We start from the raw sequence: 17,389 nt of genomic DNA, 5'->3' as shown, positions 1-17,389 counted from the left end.
TACGCTGGCGAGGATCTACCCCAACTGGGCCTATTTAATATTCTACCAGGCCCAGCCCCAGCCCAACAACATATACGAACCTGCTTCGTCCCGCCTCAAGAATTGGAAACTGAAACCTTTTTAAGAGTTTTTTAATCTCTGATCTGGAAATATAATTCGGTTAACCTTAGAATTATAGATAACGAAAACCAAAACTTAAAAGTTAAATTAAAATATACTACTACATGTGTGTATGTGTGTGTAAGAAAACGACATCACATCTCTCCAACTCTCTCAGTTTTGCTTTGCGTTTAAGTTAGTTTAGCTTTGCATAATTTTCCCCCAACAAATTCAAATATATATATACAACGATCCAATCGAAAACATAAACATATCACCACAGTTGCAAATTGAAGCTTCAAAATCTTATATACTTGCTCTTCTACAGTAAGTATTACATCATCAAATCATGAACTCGAGATGTTATAGCTTCTTCTTTGCTCTGTTATCATCTCTCACTGTGATCGCTCTTGCTTACGACCCTGACACGCTTCAAGATCTATGCGTTGCAGATCACACTTCAGGTAACATATGATGTCTCCAAAATAATTACACCTTAATGACATAATATGAAAGTAATGTAAATGTCATTAATGATTTTGGATCATGTTATGTAGGGATCAAAGTGAATGGTTTCACATGTAAGCCAGAATCAAACATCACCGCCTAAGATTTTTTCTTCGCCGGGATCGGAAAACCCGCCGTCGTTAACAGCACAGTCGGGTCCGCCGTCACGGGAGCAAACGTAGAGAAGATCTCAGGTCTCAACACGCTCGGAGTCTCGCTCGCGCGTATAGATTACGCGCCTGGAGGTTTAAACCCGCCGCACACGCATCCACGCGCCACCGAAGTGATCTTCGTATTGGAAGGCGAGCTAGACGTCGGGTTCGTAACGACGGCGAACAAACTATTCGCTAAGACGGTGAAGAAAGGAGAAGTTTTCGTGTTTCCGAGAGGGTTGATTCATTACCAGAAGAACAACGACAAAGCCAAACCGGCTTCGGTGATCTCGGCGTTCAACAGTCAGTTACCGGGAACACAATCGATCGTCGCCACGCTGTTCACGGCCACTCCGACGGTTCCGGATCACGTTTTAACGACGGCGTTTCAGATCGGGACTAAAGAAATCGAAAAGATCAAAACCAAGTTCGCTCCCAAAAAAGTCTAAAAAATTTGTGTTAGTTATATATATTAATATTTTATTAATTGGTTTAATAATTAATAAAGGAAAAAAAGAAGAAGCTTATTCATTAGAGTAACCTAGCTGAATCAGCAGGAGGGTTTAAAAGCAATTCATATGAAAGGAGCAAACCTATAAACAGAGATCTCTCTACAAAGCAAACACGGGGACATGGAGAGAAAGCTGTACAATTTTTTTATACACTAAAAAAGCTCTGTATAAAAACCAAACAACATAACTTTGCCTAGGTTATATATATTTATATATATATATGTATGTATGGACACTGAAACCCCAAAAAAACACCTTTTATTTATCTATCCTGAGGTTATGACAGAGATGTCCAAGTTCCGGCCGTGACTTCATCCAATCCAAGAATTTCATTTCTTCAGGCGACGTGCAGTAGAGGTATGATCTGAATGTTATCAGGTAAAAGTAACGCCTGTACATACATATAACAATCAGATTACTCGTTTGGATATGGAAAGTAATCGAAACTCAAGGTTTGGTTTGGATTGGTTGAAACTGGATTAGAGTTCAATAAACTAACCTTAAGGCTTTAACACCCATGTCCATGATGTATGAACGGTTTTCATCTTTTGTAATTGGAAGCTTGTTCAGTTCTTTACTGTAGTAAACGATGTCTTCTCTCAAATGTCCTGCACCAGCACACCTATAGAATGCCAAAACAAGAGAACGAAATCATGAGCGATGTAGTTAAAAGTGAAAGAATATTGTCAAAAGAGATTGATTGATTGATTCTATCGATACATACAATTCGACTATTCCATCTACATCTGATTTGCTTTGCGGACCATGAGAAAGTACTCTTATGAGACTCAGTATGTCACGGTAATCTCCCATACTCAATGCTTCTTCATCACAAGCCCGTGAAGTCGAATCATCTTCTTCTAAGGTAGCAGAATTTGTGGTTAGTGTTGGTGTTGATATGAAGTTCTGACCAGGTTGAAGTAGGAGACAAGTAATGGCCATTGCATACGAAACACCTCCAAAACCGGTGTGCGATACAAACAAGTAACTCCCAGCAGAACTGTGTTGAAAACGTCACCACAAGTTAAAACGGAAAAAGATTTGGTAATATACATAAAATGTGCAGATGATTGATACTTACTCGTCTTTACAGTACTGGATTGCGTCTACATCAGAAGCTAATGCGTCTTTTTCTCTGGTTAAAGGTATTCTTTGGTACGATATGTTGAAATTTTCATCTTTCAGAGCAGCATACACTTCTGCAGGTGTCTTCACATTATCTGGTTGAATATTCTCCCAATATCCAATAACCCGAGATTCATTTGATGCTGGGCTGTATTCTTCTCGATGCAATAGCATTCGACCTCCAGTCTCTCGAACTTCAGACAATATATCTTCCTTTAACCGTGTTTCTATGCTTTCTACCTGCATTGAGGATACAAATAAAAAAAACTGCTTTTGCAATTTGCATAATAATTTAGCTGTGTTTGAAACATACCACTGCACCCGTTATTCCAACATGCTTAAGGGTATCAACAGGTTTACTCAATTCTCTCAAGACAAAAGGAGTTCCATTGATGTAAACAACTGCTTCTTCTCTCAAGTCTGTTATTACTATCCTCTCTGTTGAAACCCCACCTTCTTCCTTTAGTTTGGTGCCTAAATAGGCGAGCATCTTTTTAGCGCCTGAAATTGTGGGAGTTGCCATGCTATAAACAGGATATCTATCGACCTGAAATGAACATGGTTAAGTATGATCATTTTAAGGTTACCAGTAATCAGGAAACCACGGGTACAAACATCACATTTCCTTGAAGCCTACCTTGTATACATGAGGTGCACCGTTGATTTGCAAACGACTTGAAGTTCTTTGGCCAGGAAAAAAGTACATTTTAAGAATAGAACCTTTACCCAAGACAGAACCACTCCGTTCGTTGACAATTGACTCCATGACTGCATCTCCATGTTGCGATTCATGTTGTGCCCGCAGTTCCTCCTACATGAAAATATCCAAAGTTACAACACGCAAATAAATAAAATTATACAGTCTCCAAGCTTGAATAATGGGAAATTGGACTCACAGGAATGGTAAAAAATCGTCCAGGTCTTAACCTTATGCTCCACTTCATTGCTTGCACCTCGGGCCTCTGATGCAACCAATTCTTGAACGTCACCTTAGATTCTCCTTCCTCAAAGAATCCATCAAAAGCTTTGCTTCCTAAGTAGGCTGCAAAGGCAATCAAACGGAAGTATCTCTCCAAGTATTCAGCGCCACGTTTCAAGGCAGCACTCCTTACTCGTGGCTCAACATGTTGTTGGTTGAAAACCTTCCTGTACTGCAGAACAGCTTCACGAATATTTTGCAATGCAGAACATCTATCAATCACAGCATCTAACGCCTCACGGGATTCAACTCCATTATCGAATAACCTAGTAATTTTCCACAGCAAAAGGATGTCATCCATTCCAAATGCACGACCTTGTTCCTCCTCACTTCTTCGTCCTGAATTACGTGGTCTTTCTTCAGCGTTATTACTTCCACTTTCTTCACCACCACTTGAGGAATCTTCATCCACAATTTCATGGGTCAGAACATCATAAAGAACCTTGATAGGTCTCCCATAATTGATGCGGAGCTTCACTAGACAAGCAATGACAGTTCCAGTTGTTGTTCTACCTCTCCCCATCTGTGAATGAAAAAGGAATTACTGTAAGTTGAACAGATAAGCTAAAGAGGATTACCAAACATATCGAAATACACAAGCAGATTGGGATGCAGAAGAAAACCCAACCTGGCAATTGAAGACAAAAGCAGTGTCTTTGGAAGCAGAAGCAATATTAGATGTCAATGTGTCAAAGTCTGAGCTTTTCGGCGCTTTACCATCAGTTATAGGTACGCGTGCATACTTAATAGGAAAACCATCAGCCTCTAAACATTTGTAGACCTCGAGGGGTGTTTGAACAGAATCAGTATCCACATTTTCCCATAAGTCAAAAATCTGTCCATCTTTGGTTTCATGAATGACCATTATTGCACCGTCATATCGCTTAGCTTCTCTTAGAATATCCTCTTTTAGACGAGCCTCCATTCCTTCAACTCTATCTCGATCAATTCCCTACATAGACGTATTTATTCCAACCAATCCATAAGAGTTGACGACAAATTTAGGCTAATCACTCAAAGGTATTGCATCTAATAGTATCTGACATATACTTAAAACACACGATAATTTACCGTATATTCTAGCATGTTCTTATACGGTCTTTCAACTTCACGTAGAACGAATGGTTTCCCGTTGATATAGATAACAGGTTCTTCTCTCATATTGTGCCAGAAAACTGGCCGACCACCTCTAGAACTCCCAACCCTTTCAATGACAGATCGAATACCATCTATAGTTGGATTAGCAACACCATATACTGGAAATCCTGGAACCTCCCTGAAATTTGGAGCTCCTTCCACCCTCTCTGGTAGACTTAAAATTTGACAGCCAGGACTATGATCGCTCTTTAGAACAGTTTGACTTCCGAGAACTGCCCCACTTCTAAGCGCAGCAACGACACTCATCTCGTGAGGACGCCCATCAGTAGACTCTGCAATCTTTGTCAAAGAAGGCTTCATAGCTGCATATCCAAGGGCACCCATAGGATCTCTTCTGAGCAACCTGGAAGAGGCAAATGAACTTACATAAGACATCTGAAGATCACAAATGCAGTCTGAATCACGAGTACCAGGTTAATTTTGGCATTCAAATTCTAGTGTAAATAGTTACTGCAGGGAGCTACTTAAAGACAGGAAAATTCTCTCAAATAAGTTGTTATTCTACTGCTCCTATGGAAAACTGAGGTACAACCAGATTTACAAGCAAACAGAAGCATAACGAGTTACAAGCAAAAATAAACTGCTTATCAGTACCTGCGAAGAATGCTATAGAGCTCTGGCCTAGCTCGCATCCAATCAGCAAAACTGACGTGGCCAAACGAACCAGATTGGAGGAAAGCACCCTCTGAATGAATATATACAGCAAAGCATATAAGGAAGTAATATCTTTCCAAGTACTCAACAAAAAATGAGAGCGCTGCCTCTCTCTTCTTTTCATCGGGTTGACGCAAAATACTACTGCGATAGGTTGCAATTGCCTCTCGTAAATTCTGTAAGTTAATTCATGGATAAACTTTAGACCTTTTACCCTAAGTGAAACCCCATAAGATAAAATACGGTTGCTTATACGTTAGACTGTACTTAATTTAGGTATTAAAAACTTAACACAAATACCTGCATGGATGCACATTTGTCGATGACTTTATCAACTTGCCTTTTACCTTCTACACCACCCTAGAATCATGAAACCAATATATAGTTAGAAGCAGCAAGACCATCAAGATAATCAGATGAAGACAAACGGAAAGAGACTAAGTACCTCTAAGACTCTAATTAAACTTCTAACGACCGCATATTCCCCTCTACGAATTGCCTCCTCCGAATTCGGCAGATTAACAGTAATATTTTCGCCAGCTTTAAAGATTCTCCCAAAAGAGTTGTTTCTTGGGAATCCTTGATCTTATTCAACATTAAGTAGCAAAAAAAAAAAGGTTAATAGATACCATAATGAGCTGGCTTAAACACCACTCTCTGCCTGGACTAACTATTCTAGGCTATAATTTTTTCAAGAACTATGTGGTTCTTAGATATATACATAAGAACATGCTTGAGAAAGAGGGTTGACAGATGATTATTTGGCTAGTCGATCGTGTTTCATTTCTCTACGAAAAATAAACCACTTGTAGATGTGATACTCCAAAAGCGGAATAAAAGTAAACAATTCTACAATAAGGTATCCCCAATTCAGCTTCTTTTTCTGAATAACAATATACTTTACTGAAAGAGCATTCGTTATATTCTCTTCTCATATGCTTCTTCGCAAGTTGAGCGGTTGGACATGATGAAGTACCTGATGCTCCAGTACGTTTGAAATAGACCAGGGTTGCAATCACCATTCCAGTCGTTGTACGTCCACGTCCCATTTGACAATTGAAAATTATCTCCGTGTTAATGTCAGCCTGAGATATCTTCCTAATCTGAGAGAAACATAGTAAGTGCAATATAATGTTATTGGTCCAAACAAATACCAAATGGCAAGAGATAAGACCATTCAAGGTTGTCGACTTAGAGGAATGGCATAAGACTTACCAACAGATCAAAATCTGTTTCTTTTGGTGACTTTTCATCTGTTATAGGAACACGTTCATAGTCGACAAGGTATCCTTCAGCCTGCAGTTCCTCGTAAACCTAGATCCAGAGTAGTGTATAAGCAAAAAGAATGATATGAACCTGAAAATCCCATAAAAGGGTGTACATATGAGGCTTCATTCCAATGTCCTACCTCAAGCAGTGTCTTTAAAGAATCAGTTGAGACTGGCTCCCACTGGTCAACCATCTGACCATCTGGCAGTTCATCGGTGACAAGTATCTTATTCCCATATCTGCAAGGCAAATGGTCAACTTCACCCAAAGGATACAAAAATTTTTAGGTCATTCAAGGGACCTAGAGGTTACCTCGACGCCTCCATGAGAATATCTTCTTTTAACCGTGCTTCCATTTGCTCTACCCTTACCCTGTTGATTCCCTGATCAGAAACATAAGCTTAAAGGTCACAAATGAAAGGTTCCACAGATACACAAGTTTCAGATTTACTTTGTTAGTGGAGATAATTTGCAGCTACCCAACAAACTAATGTACAAAAGGCAAATGGAATTGATCGTATACTAGGAAAAGGCGTTTGTACCGTGTACTCAAGATTGGTGAACGGTTTCTCCACATCACGTAGAACAAACGGTCGCCCATTTATGTAAACTACCTGCCAAATGATGTGTAGTAAATAACAACAAGTTAATAAGAAAGAAAAACGAAGCAACAAATAATGATGCAGAAGCCTGTGGGGCGGGGGGGGAAGATGGATTATACCGGTTCCTCCCTAAGACTAATCCAAAGAACTTGAACTTGTTTCCCGTCCTTGTGAGCTCCAATGTGCCTAAGAACGTTTCGTATACCAACAGCAGTTGGGATTGCAACCCCATGTACACGTAGTGAATCAGCCTGTAACAAATTGAGATCACAATAAGCCTTGGTATCTCAAAACAAGCTTCAGTAGACAAATGAGTTCTCGAGGTTTATACGAAATCTGCACTCTGGAATACACATAGGATTCGTTTCTGTGATTCGATTTCGATTTTGATTCACAGATTCAGCTCAATTAATACATATACAAAGCAGGTTTTCAAATAAAATGATAAAATCAAAATCGGAGAGAGAGAGACCTGACGGTAATTGGGAGCGCCTTCGATCTGAGGAGTGATACGCTTGTTCTGACAACCAGGGAAATGGTCACTCTTAAGAATCGTCTTTTTACCAAGTACCGATCCATCTCTTAGCTTCATCACCTGCTCTGGCTCCTTCGGTATCGACGACATCTCTCATCCAACAACAACAACAAAAACTCGTAGATTCGATCTCGTCCCGTGTAATCTCTCTCGACTTCTTCTTTTACACACACACACACACTCTAATACAATAAAACTGTTGTTCGATTTCCGGTAAATAGACTAAAAAAAATCCTGCGCCAATGCGGATAGAAGAAACGCTTGGAATATTCTTTGATTCGCTGATAACAAAAAAAAAATAATCCACAAATTTTTCCAGAACCAAGTTTTTGAGAGAGAAAGAGAGAGAGAGAGAGATGAAGGAAACGGATAAGGTCTGCGAAAGAGAGCGAGCGAGAAATGGAAACGAATCGGATTTTTAAGAATAAACGCGGAGGATAATTCCAACCAACTTTAATTTTTAGACCGGAGAGAGAGAGAGACGAGAGATTAATACGAAGAAGAGACGAGCTCACACGCTAATATAATAATTTCAATTTATTATATAATCCCCCATAAGATCTGATTATCTTCTATATATATATATAGTTTATTACAAACACTAAAACAGAATTTATATAATTAACACGATTCAATTTTAGGAAAAGAGCATAACGAAAGAAACTATATCTCTACAAGCCTAGAGGGTTTTAAATAAGGAAGTTAGTATAAATCAAAATGAAACTGAATTAATTAAATATGCTTGCTTTGCTTTTTTTTTTTTAAACGTATCTTCTTTGGGGATGAATATCCATAATAGTATCTACTAATTTTCATGGTATGTGACAAATATACATTTTAGTACTGATTAACTATAATTAAAAATTATGGTTCCTCATTAATCTCTATAATTACACTTTTTCTTTTATTTGAAGTTAATTATTTTATATTTATCAGGGTTCACTTTTTAAATTAATTTTTTGAAAAAATATATATGAACCTAATGTATGTCATTTATTTAACTTAGGGGCTGTTATTGAATAATGGATTTTTAAAGAATTTGATGTATTTTGGAATCCAGTGTTATTCAATTAGGTATTTAAAAAAGTACATTAAAATCTGCTGTTATTGGATTATGGATTTATTTGATGGATTTTAGAATTCTTTAAAAACACTGTTATTCAATGTCCATTGGATTTGGTGTTATTTTAGATTTCAACGTATTTCACTTCAAAAAGATGAACAAACACAATCCCACATATTTTTCAAGTATTTCAATCTCTTTATCTTTCTCTCTTTTTTCAAAATTGATTCAAGAGATTAATCTAAGAATTAAGAAATAAAATATAGTTATGGCCAAAAGACCATTGTGATCTATCATTTTAGGGTTTGACACAGTTTGCAGATCCTCAGATCTGATTCTGCCTATCAAATTAACAGTTTACACAATTTCACTGGTTTTTCTTATATCTCTGGTTTCATTTTGATTGAAGATGTTTGTTCCTCTTGTTTTTGTTTCATTTGATTGAAGAACAGGGGAGAAATCACATAGAAAGAAAACCCTAAAAGATTGATTTTCCATCTCAGATCCAAAAAATCAAAACTCTTAACAGCTGAATCAAACAACAAAAGTCTCCAGCAGAGATCCACCACCATAAATCAAGAAGAAACCCCAATCAGATCTCCAACTCAGATCGACAAAACCAGAAAATATTGTCGGGACATATTTTTGTTTTATTTGATATAATTATGAGTAATTTATTTTATTTTTGTCTAATTTCAAAAATAATAAAATCTAATGACTTTCAAATCCATTAGTAATGTCATTCAAATCCACTAATAATGACAACAATATCACGTTAAATGAATTAGAAAAGTTTTGAATTCTAAAATCCACTAATAATTGAAATCTATTCAATAACACCCCTTTAATTTAAATGTTACTGCTCTCTGGATCGGATAGATTCAATTTTATCCGAATTCAACACGTTTGTTTAAAAGGCTTTCAATTCAAGCCAACCATAAAAGAGATAAGAAATAATAATTTGCTTACTTTTTGTGTTGGTTATAAAGTTAACTTTTACGTTATAACAAAATTAAATTATTTAGGTAACTTTAGAAAGAAAAAAACATAGAATAGTAATAAAGTAGCCTCCGAATAAGAAGAAGAATAATAAGAAAGGAAACAAATTTTCGATTGGTCAGTAAATGAGTTGTGGGTCTTTGCGTCACACACAAACGTGAAAGGCGTGTCTTTTTCCTAAAATTGTTGTCTGATTATTTCCAATCCTGCGAAGATATTTATTTTCTGTAACGTGGATATATTCATTCATGAAACTTACATTTATTTAGAAGACACAATTTAATATTCCTATTTTATTATCTATAAATGATAATATTGTGGTTTAATATAAATTGAGAAGTTTTAATCCTTGTTAGCACTAATCGAGTTTTGAACATTTATCATGTTAGTGTCCTGTGACCTATATATTATATATATGAACCATATTTATTAAATATTTTTTAAATTAGATTGTCGACAAGTTTAAGTGATTTTAAAAGATTATTAAGTATTTTCACCAAAAAAAAAAATGAATACGATGAATTTGGTGATGTTGCCATTTTCACATACAACCAACATAAATCGAACGTGACAAAAACATATCTATCCGATCCACATGACTTGAGTTTGTGGAAACAAAATTGCTAACATCATCTATAAATTGAAATCTATAAATAGTAGTATATCTATCTATAAACAAAATATCTTTCAATGTTTATCTATGGTTACACGGTTTATACCTTCCAAGTATACTGATAAGGATCCCTTCGAAGATGGAATACTAAACCAAAATATACTAGCGCATTGCAAAATGAAACTTGCAAACGCTACACAACCGCGTGGTTCCATTCGAAACCTATTGAGTATTGATAATGGATGTCAAAAATATATACAAATGTACGTGGTGTAGTATATCCTTAATGAATACATAACCATATCATTCGTAATTCATATATACATGCTCAAATATAATTTGACCAAGTACACTAAATCCATTGATATTGACTATATATAAAGTGACAGGTCACACATATCCCTTATATATATATTTTTTTTTTATATATGGCCTGCCAGCCGGACGACTCATTTTACGCGTCGTCAGTTAAACACGATCGGATTCGTCGCTTTGTTCTAGTTTTTATTTTTTTTTAAATGGTTCACACATGTTGTTAGATGACGATTTTCACGAATTCACATACTAGTATACTTTATCAGTTTATTGGTAAGAGTTTTAACAAGAAAAAAAAGAAAAAACAAAAAAACAAAAATATTGGTAAGAATAATAAACAAAGACGACACGCGCATTAAACACGGTCTAAGGAAATTGTTTATTTTACTCTTCGGTCATTTATTAAATAAGTTAACAACAACAACACAGTTGACAAGGGACATTCCAATAAGGTTTCGACTAATAGAGACGTGTGGTAACAAATGTAAAAGAAAATGAGATGTCACTGTAGTAGTAACTAAAAGAATATACTCATTATCATTGATCGCACCGTGCTAAAAAAAAAGCAAATTTGTAACTTCTTTTATTAGTTCCAACAATCGTCATAATATCACATAAAAATTGAACTAAACTGATCGGTTTTGTTTATATTTAAAAGAGTTACAACAATAATAGTAAAAGATTATAAAACTAATAAATTAGTTCAATTAAAAACATGTATAATTGTATATAGCATAGCTAGCTAGGAAATAGTAGTATTTTACCCAAATGTCGTTATATAACATTATTATTATTATTATTTTCTGGCGCAGTAGTAGTATCTTTTAATAATACATTTAAAGAGAACATGTCAACAACTTAAGTGTGTATGACATATAGAACATGTTTAAATAATTGAAACCTGTCAGGTCACATCGAATTGATTGATTGTTTTAATTTCAAATGCGATTCTCGTGGACTTCAATATGTGGTTCACAAAGCTTTTTTTGTCTTTGTCCTCTAGTTAATCTAGTTTAGTCATTAACAAAGTGTCAATCTAGTCATGTAGATCATTAACAAATTAAACCTGTGATCAAATGAAGATTCGAGCAATCAGTATTATTTAAATATTTGTCTTATGAACCAGTTAAATTATCTATTTGTTTATCTCCTACGATTTGGAAGATCTCTCTACCACAGGTAATCTTATCTAATCTCTCACGACAAATGAGAACATTATCCAAATTCCAAATTAGAGAAGAAATAGAGGGGTTTTATTAGTTTGTTTCCCAAAATACAAGGGTTATTTGATTAAAAACAACAGTTCACACTCCACCTGTGAAATATTTTAAATTCTAAGGGGTTCATATGCAAATTCTCCTAATTTAGTAAAATTATTTTATCTTTTCAATATACCATCGACCCGTTTGAACATCGTTTTGACCCGACCCGGTTGATTGGAGCAGACGCAGATAGATTTCTCGTTTTCCGTTACGTTTTGGGTGTGGGGGGAAGCAGAAAATGTCGACCGGTTTAGCTCTGAATCGCTGTTCGATTTCGGTATGTAGAATGGCCGATACTTTACTTAACCGGCCAACCGTCTCCGTCGTCAGGAATTTGAAATTCAGCCGCCGGTTAATCGGGAACTGCTCGACGGTGGCGAATCCTTTTGTTGTTGTGGCGGACGACGACAAGTACGGTAACAAACAGGTCATCTCTCTCACTCCTCGCCTTTACGACTATGTCCTCTCCAACGTACGCGAGCCTAAGGTGTGTGTAAAAACTCATTCCTCTGCTTTGGTTTATCGTCTTCCGTTTCTCATATATGTAGAGAGCTTAAACTTGTTATCTGGTGTCTTGATTGGTTGAGTTTTAGATTTTGAAGCAACTCCGGGAAGAGACTTCCAAAATGCGAGGTAGTCAAATGCAGGTAACAATTTCACTGGATTAGGGTTCTTCTTCTGGATTCAGCTCTAGTTTATGCTATTTGTTTGGAATTTGAAGTAGCTTCTAACAAGAATGGACTATATTGTTTTTGTTCTTGACACTATTAAGCTGATTTTGTAGTAAATTGCATTTGATTTTGGCTGTAGGTGTCGCCGGATCAAGCGCAGTTGCTTGCAATGCTTGTACAGATTCTTGGAGCCGAAAGATGTATTGAAGTTGGAGTTTACACGGTGTTTAATCTTTTATTCCTATGAGTTTCCTGAGCATTGTTACTTTGGCTCAGTTTCGTCCCTTGTGAGATTTATGTTGAGCTTGTGGTTTTTGACAGGGGTATTCTTCATTGGCTGTGGCGTTAGTTCTACCAGAATCAGGGTGTCTTGTTGCCTGTGATAGAGATTCGAACTCTCTTGAAGTTGCTAAGAAGTACTACGACCTTGCTGGTGTCTCTCACAAGGTGAGGCCGAAATATATCCCTGTCATGCTTTCATATGGCATGAAAGATTACTGTCTCGTTTGCTGTTTTGTTACTGCTTTAATCTTATCACAACGTCAGCCCGCAAGAACATTACAAACAACTGTATAATTCTTTGATTTGTTAACTCTAGTCAGGTTAATGTGAAAGATGGTCTTGCAGCTGAATCATTGAAATCCATGATTCAGAATGGTGAAGGATCCAGGTATATACAGTAAGCGTCTTTCATTGTAACGTTGAAGGTGGCTCTATTTAAAACGATTGCCTAAGTTTCAGCTTTAATTGCTTGCAGCTATGATTTTGCATTTGTCGATGCTGATAAGAGGATGTATCAAGACTACTTTGAATTGCTTCTTCAACTTGTAAGATGACTAATACTAGTCTCTTTTCCATAGTGGCCAAGTTAGCTTTAGCGATTATCTCTGCTGACGCAGGTCAGAGTTGGTGGAGTCATTGTGATGGATAATGTTCTTTGGCATGGACGAGTTTCGGATCCTATGGTATGCAATCTTACACAAACACAATCATGCTCTAAAAGATTCTCGAATGAGAAGAAAGATCATAATTACATATCGCATAAATCAACAGGTGAATGATGCGAAGACCATCAGCATTAGGAATTTCAACAAAAAGTTAATGGATGATAAACGTATAAGCATCAGTATGGTGAGTTTTTTCTTGATTCTATCGCTTTTTGCTCCCAAGTCCAAACACAACGAGCTCTTCAGTTTTTCACCTTTCTTTGCGCATTAGGTACCAATTGGCGATGGCATGACGATATGCCGCAAGAGATAATCATCAGTAAGAACCCACTTGAGTCACAGTCAACCTTATCCCAGAGAGAAGTCTGTAAACATGAAAGGATCGGTGAAGCCAAAATATATTTCAGGATAGGGACACAGTTCTTTTGTTCTGGAAACCATTCTCACGAATACTGAGAAGACTCATCCAGAAGTGATCAAGGGCAATTGGGAGACAGTTTTAAGGCTGTAGCTTTGTATTTAACAAACCAAGCTGTAATAATGGTTTTAATTGTCAACTTTTTAAAAAGCAACTCCACACCAATTCTCAATAATTGCTTATAAGAATTTTGGATAGGCACTGCACTGTAATCAAACAAATCGATCGATTTCACGCCATGCCGTCGTTGTCACTGAGTCTGACTACTCCTTTCCTTTTGTTGGTGTTCTGCTTGATAGGCTTATTACTAGCTGCGGATGACGTCTGCCCCGGGGGTTCTCATCTCAGAGCTCCCGATACTCGACTTAACCTGCCAACGGGCTCCGTCGTCGGAAACTGCCCGACGGAGGCGATTCCTTTAGTTATGGCGGAAGACGACAAGTACGGTAACAAAATGGTTATCAGTCTCACTCCTCGCCTTTACGACTACGTCCTCAACAACGTCCGCGAGCATGAGGTATGTTACTCGTTTCCTCTGCTTTTGTTTTTTTTTTTTTTCGTCTTTCACTTATTCAGATTTACAGTGACTTCACTTTTGATTTGGTTTATGTTTTAGATCTTGAGGCAACTTCGGGAAGAGACCGCCATTAGTCAAATTCAGGTTATACTTTCACCTTGTTGATGAGCTCTTGTTTTTGCTAGTTGTTTGAAAATTTGGATTAGCTTTCCTTGGTTTAGTGAAGTGAACAAGATTGTAAATACTGTTTCTGTTCTTGTCACCACCACCAAGCCTAACTTACTTTATGAGTAATTTACATATGATTTTGGCTGTAGGTGTCGCCTGATCAAGCGCAGTTGCTTGCGATGCTAGTAGAAATTCTTGGAGCAGAAAGATGTATTGAAGTTGGAGTTTACACGGTGCTTACTCTTTTTTTTTTTTTGAGTTTCCTGAGCATTGTTATGTTTACTGTTATGACAATGATAACGAGCTCTTGTTTCCAAACAGGGATATTCATCCTTGGCTGTGGCGTTGGTTCTACCAGAATCAGGGCGTCTTGTTGCCTGTGATAAGGATTCCAACTCTCTTGAAGTTGCTAAGAGGTACTACGACCTTGCTGGAGTCTCTCACAAGGTGAGACCAAAAGATATCTTATTCAGTTATTGCTAAGAGGTACTACGACTCTACGAGCTGTTTAAGTCTTGGCCATTCTTGTAAATAGTTTCTCACTATATATACCGCCTCTTGTTGATCTCATTACGAGCAACTGGTTGACTCGTCAATTTGTTTACTCTACTGATCAGGTCACTGTCAAACATGGTCTTGCAGCAGAATCTTTGATGTCAATGATTCAGAACGGTGAAGAGTCCAGGTAAATACAGTAAGCCTCTTTCATATAATTGGCGATGGTAATGATTGAACTCATTTCAGCATTTCTTATTTGCAGCTATGATTTTGCATTTCTTGATGCTGATAAAGCGATGTATCAGGAGTACTTTGAATTGCTACTTAGACTCGTAAGTCGTAAGACCAAGATCGTAATGCTAGTCTTCTATCCATAGGGGTCAAGTTAGCTTTAACGGTTACTTATCTCTCTACTGACGCAGGTCAGGGTTGGTGGAGTCATTGTAATTGATAATGTTCTTTGGCATGGATGGGTTGCAGATCCTATGGTATGTATCTTAAAAAACAATCATGCTCCAAAAGCTTCTCCACAAGACCATAATTTCTCAGTGATGAATTCATTAGGTGGATGAGGCGAGGACCATCAACATTAGGAATTTCAACAAAAAGTTAATGGATGATAAACGTGTAAGCATTAGTATGGTGAGTTGTTTGTTTTCTGGAATCTACCACTTTTGTGCTCCTAGACTCCTAGTTAACACAAGAAGCTCTTCCAAGCTATTTTTGTCCATCTTTCTTTTTGCGCATCAGGTTTCAATTGGAGATGGCATGACGATATGTCGCAAGAGATAATAACTATCCATGAAAAACCACTCGGCTCGCACCTCGCAGTGAACCTGATCCTAAAGAAAAAGTCTTCAAGCATAAAAAAAAAGGATTAATGAAGCCGTGATACTGTATATTATTGTTCTTTTTGTATGTTTAGTTTAAAGTTTCAGGTTTTTAATATGTAACTTCAGTACCTGAATGTGTTCTTATTTAGAAGTGTTTCTCCTTCGCTATCGTTGAAATAAACGACATGATGTTTTACTGATTTAAAAAAAAACTGCGCGTAGTCTCTATAATTTGCTTTATTCGGTGGGCGGACCAGCTGGCTGTACCACCAATTCAAAACAACACGGTTACGCAAACTCTCTTGAGAAAAATCCCCAAATCTCATGAAATTAGGGTTTCAATCATTCGAATCAGAAATTTCAACTCCTTTCACCACGAAACGAATCTCTAGGGTTCTTCTGGAGGTTTAGATTTCTGGGTTTAAGAAATTCGATCGTGATGCCTTCGTTATCAATGAGCATTCCTTTCCTTTTATTAGCTTTCTGCTTGATCGGGTTACAAGCCGCTGATGATTTCCCAGATAAATCCGGCGGCGGCGGCGGTGTATGCCCCGGTGGTTCTGATCCGGGTGGATGTCCAATTAACTGTTTCCGGGCGGATCCTGTATGTGGAGCCGATGGAGTAACGTACTGGTGCGGTTGTCTTGATGCAGCTTGTCACGGCGCCCGTGTAGTCAAAACAGGAGCTTGTGATACAGGTAATGCTGGAAGTGCTTCTGTTCCAGGGCAAGCTTTGTTATTGATTCATATTGTTTGGCTTTTCTTGCTCGGCCTCTCTCTTCTCGTTGGTGTCTTCTGATCTTTCTTGAGAGTTAATGTCGGAGTTAGGGAATGCGAATTGATCTTATTTCTTTTGTAGCTTTTTTTAGTCATCACTTTACAAAGAGCATATGTGCTTTGAGATAGAGATCACACGTCCTGAGTTTTGTCTGTGTAAAGTTGTGTTTTGTTTTGCTTTATGTGCTATATAAATATGTAATTGATTCTGTTTCAAATTCATTATATCAAGATTTGATCAGACAGAGGCTTAATACTTAGTTTCATCACCTATCGAAGTTCATTTTGGTTTCCTTTAGAGGATGAGTGTTTACTTTAGATATCTTCTTCGTTTGGTAGTAAGTATTGGTTTGAGACCTTCTTCTCCAGAGAGGTTGAGCATATAAAGGTTTCAAGTTTTAGGCATGATTGTTCAACTTAGAAGAGTAGCTACACAGATGTAAATACTTTCCTTCTCCTCCAACCAGATGCTTCAAACCATCGGTTTTGATTAAAGGCTTTTCTTACAGTTGTTTTGATTAGTTGCTTAGCTCCCCTTTCGCACTAGTAAATTGACTCCTAACCGGGTATGTAATCTAAAACGTAGTAACTAATTAGTGAATCGAAGTTTGTGGTTTGTGGTTTTGGAAAGTCATTTGTCCCAAATTGGTTTGTAGTTCACTGGTGTTTAACTGTGTCCCACCCTCTATCAACGTTAATGCATCCGAGCAATTATA

General features: G+C 37.2%; 5 protein-coding genes and 1 long non-coding RNA gene across 9 annotated transcripts; 5 read left to right on the top strand and 1 right to left on the bottom strand.

Annotated features, from left to right (window-relative positions):
* Positions 1 to 367: 367 nt before the first annotated feature.
* Positions 368 to 1,292, top strand: LOC104788512 (germin-like protein subfamily 2 member 4). Its single transcript, XM_010514281.2, is given in 2 exon segments — positions 368 to 563; positions 657 to 1,292. Coding segments are annotated over 2 exon segments (666 nt in total). The 5' UTR covers positions 368 to 448; the 3' UTR covers positions 1,208 to 1,292.
* On the bottom strand, positions 1,271 to 8,299 carry LOC104788511 (uncharacterized). Its single transcript, XM_010514280.3, has 19 exons — positions 7,530 to 8,299; positions 7,177 to 7,308; positions 6,998 to 7,069; positions 6,768 to 6,838; positions 6,595 to 6,694; positions 6,402 to 6,500; positions 6,163 to 6,289; positions 5,632 to 5,771; positions 5,487 to 5,546; positions 5,127 to 5,362; positions 4,446 to 4,875; positions 4,003 to 4,326; positions 3,292 to 3,897; positions 3,033 to 3,206; positions 2,709 to 2,942; positions 2,352 to 2,635; positions 1,995 to 2,270; positions 1,770 to 1,892; positions 1,271 to 1,661 (listed from the first exon to the last, which is right to left on the bottom strand). Exons 1-19 carry the CDS (start codon positions 7,680 to 7,682, stop codon positions 1,529 to 1,531), a joined length of 3,774 nt encoding a protein of 1,257 aa, XP_010512582.2. The 5' UTR covers positions 7,683 to 8,299; the 3' UTR covers positions 1,271 to 1,528.
* A 463-nt stretch (positions 8,300 to 8,762) lies between these two features.
* LOC147945041 (uncharacterized) lies at positions 8,763 to 9,335 on the top strand. Its single transcript, XR_015598136.1, has 2 exons — positions 8,763 to 8,840; positions 9,103 to 9,335. It is a non-coding gene; the product is annotated as an uncharacterized LOC147945041 (long non-coding RNA).
* A 2,608-nt stretch (positions 9,336 to 11,943) lies between these two features.
* On the top strand, positions 11,944 to 14,081 carry LOC104788509 (uncharacterized). 2 transcript variants are annotated; one of them, XR_015558066.1, is made up of 9 exons: positions 11,944 to 12,331; positions 12,438 to 12,491; positions 12,655 to 12,738; positions 12,837 to 12,962; positions 13,114 to 13,185; positions 13,273 to 13,342; positions 13,415 to 13,480; positions 13,569 to 13,646; positions 13,734 to 14,081. XR_015558066.1 is itself a non-coding variant. In XM_010514277.3 (9 exons), the coding sequence occupies exons 1-9, from the start codon at positions 12,083 to 12,085 to the stop codon at positions 13,773 to 13,775; spliced, it is 837 nt and encodes a 278-aa protein (XP_010512579.1). In that variant the 5' UTR covers positions 11,979 to 12,082; the 3' UTR covers positions 13,776 to 14,081. The 2 variants fall into 2 exon arrangements, 1 of the variants encoding a protein (XP_010512579.1); XM_010514277.3 differs by having other exon boundaries at positions 11,979 to 12,331; positions 13,118 to 13,185.
* Positions 13,870 to 16,024, top strand: OMTF3 (S-adenosyl-L-methionine-dependent methyltransferases superfamily protein). Of its 3 annotated transcripts, XM_087451601.1 has the most exons (10): positions 13,870 to 13,996; positions 14,180 to 14,397; positions 14,497 to 14,541; positions 14,715 to 14,798; positions 14,887 to 15,012; positions 15,183 to 15,250; positions 15,326 to 15,395; positions 15,486 to 15,551; positions 15,628 to 15,705; positions 15,814 to 16,024. In XM_087451601.1, the coding sequence occupies exons 2-10, from the start codon at positions 14,305 to 14,307 to the stop codon at positions 15,853 to 15,855; spliced, it is 672 nt and encodes a 223-aa protein (XP_087307727.1). In that variant the 5' UTR covers positions 13,870 to 13,996; positions 14,180 to 14,304; the 3' UTR covers positions 15,856 to 16,024. The 3 variants fall into 3 exon arrangements, 2 of the variants coding, with proteins under 2 accessions (XP_087307727.1, XP_010512581.1); XR_015558065.1 differs by lacking the exon at positions 13,870 to 13,996 and having other exon boundaries at positions 14,119 to 14,397; positions 14,887 to 15,051; XM_010514279.2 differs by lacking the exon at positions 13,870 to 13,996 and having other exon boundaries at positions 14,119 to 14,397.
* Positions 16,025 to 16,188: 164 nt separating this feature from the next.
* LOC104788508 (uncharacterized) lies at positions 16,189 to 16,914 on the top strand. Its single transcript, XM_087451602.1, has one exon. The coding sequence runs from the start codon at positions 16,336 to 16,338 to the stop codon at positions 16,693 to 16,695; it is 360 nt and encodes a 119-aa protein (XP_087307728.1). The 5' UTR covers positions 16,189 to 16,335; the 3' UTR covers positions 16,696 to 16,914.
* Positions 16,915 to 17,389: the final 475 nt, after the last annotated feature.

The sequence above is a fragment of the Camelina sativa genome, chromosome 5 (genome assembly GCF_030686135.1).
Source record: "Camelina sativa cultivar CO46 ecotype springtype chromosome 5, ASM3068613v1".
In the NCBI taxonomy this organism is placed as follows: domain Eukaryota; kingdom Viridiplantae; phylum Streptophyta; class Magnoliopsida; order Brassicales; family Brassicaceae; genus Camelina; species Camelina sativa.
This window is presented reverse-complemented; position numbering and strand designations above follow the sequence as displayed.

Excerpts from the sequence above, each read along its gene's own strand:
- LOC104788511 (XM_010514280.3), bottom strand. The coding sequence starts at position 7,682 with ATGTCGTCGATACCGAAGGAGCCAGAGCAGGTGATGAAGCTAAGAGAT. Across the intron at positions 6,839-6,997 it reads TCACCAATCTTGAGTACACG|GGAATCAACAGGGTAAGGGT; the intron begins GTACAAACGCCT and ends GTTTCTGATCAG. Across the intron at positions 3,207-3,291 it reads GACGATTTTTTACCATTCCT|GAGGAACTGCGGGCACAACA; the intron begins GTGAGTCCAATT and ends ATTTTCATGTAG.
- LOC104788509 (XM_010514277.3), top strand. The coding sequence starts at position 12,083 with ATGTCGACCGGTTTAGCTCTGAATCGCTGTTCGATTTCGGTATGTAGA. Across the intron at positions 12,739-12,836 it reads TTGAAGTTGGAGTTTACACG|GGGTATTCTTCATTGGCTGT; the intron begins GTGTTTAATCTT and ends GGTTTTTGACAG. Across the intron at positions 13,647-13,733 it reads AACGTATAAGCATCAGTATG|GTACCAATTGGCGATGGCAT; the intron begins GTGAGTTTTTTC and ends TTTGCGCATTAG.
- OMTF3 (XM_010514279.2), top strand. The coding sequence starts at position 14,119 with ATGCCGTCGTTGTCACTGAGTCTGACTACTCCTTTCCTTTTGTTGGTG. Across the intron at positions 14,398-14,496 it reads ACAACGTCCGCGAGCATGAG|ATCTTGAGGCAACTTCGGGA; the intron begins GTATGTTACTCG and ends TTTATGTTTTAG. Across the intron at positions 15,706-15,813 it reads AACGTGTAAGCATTAGTATG|GTTTCAATTGGAGATGGCAT; the intron begins GTGAGTTGTTTG and ends TTTGCGCATCAG.
- LOC104788508 (XM_087451602.1), top strand. The coding sequence starts at position 16,336 with ATGCCTTCGTTATCAATGAGCATTCCTTTCCTTTTATTAGCTTTCTGC.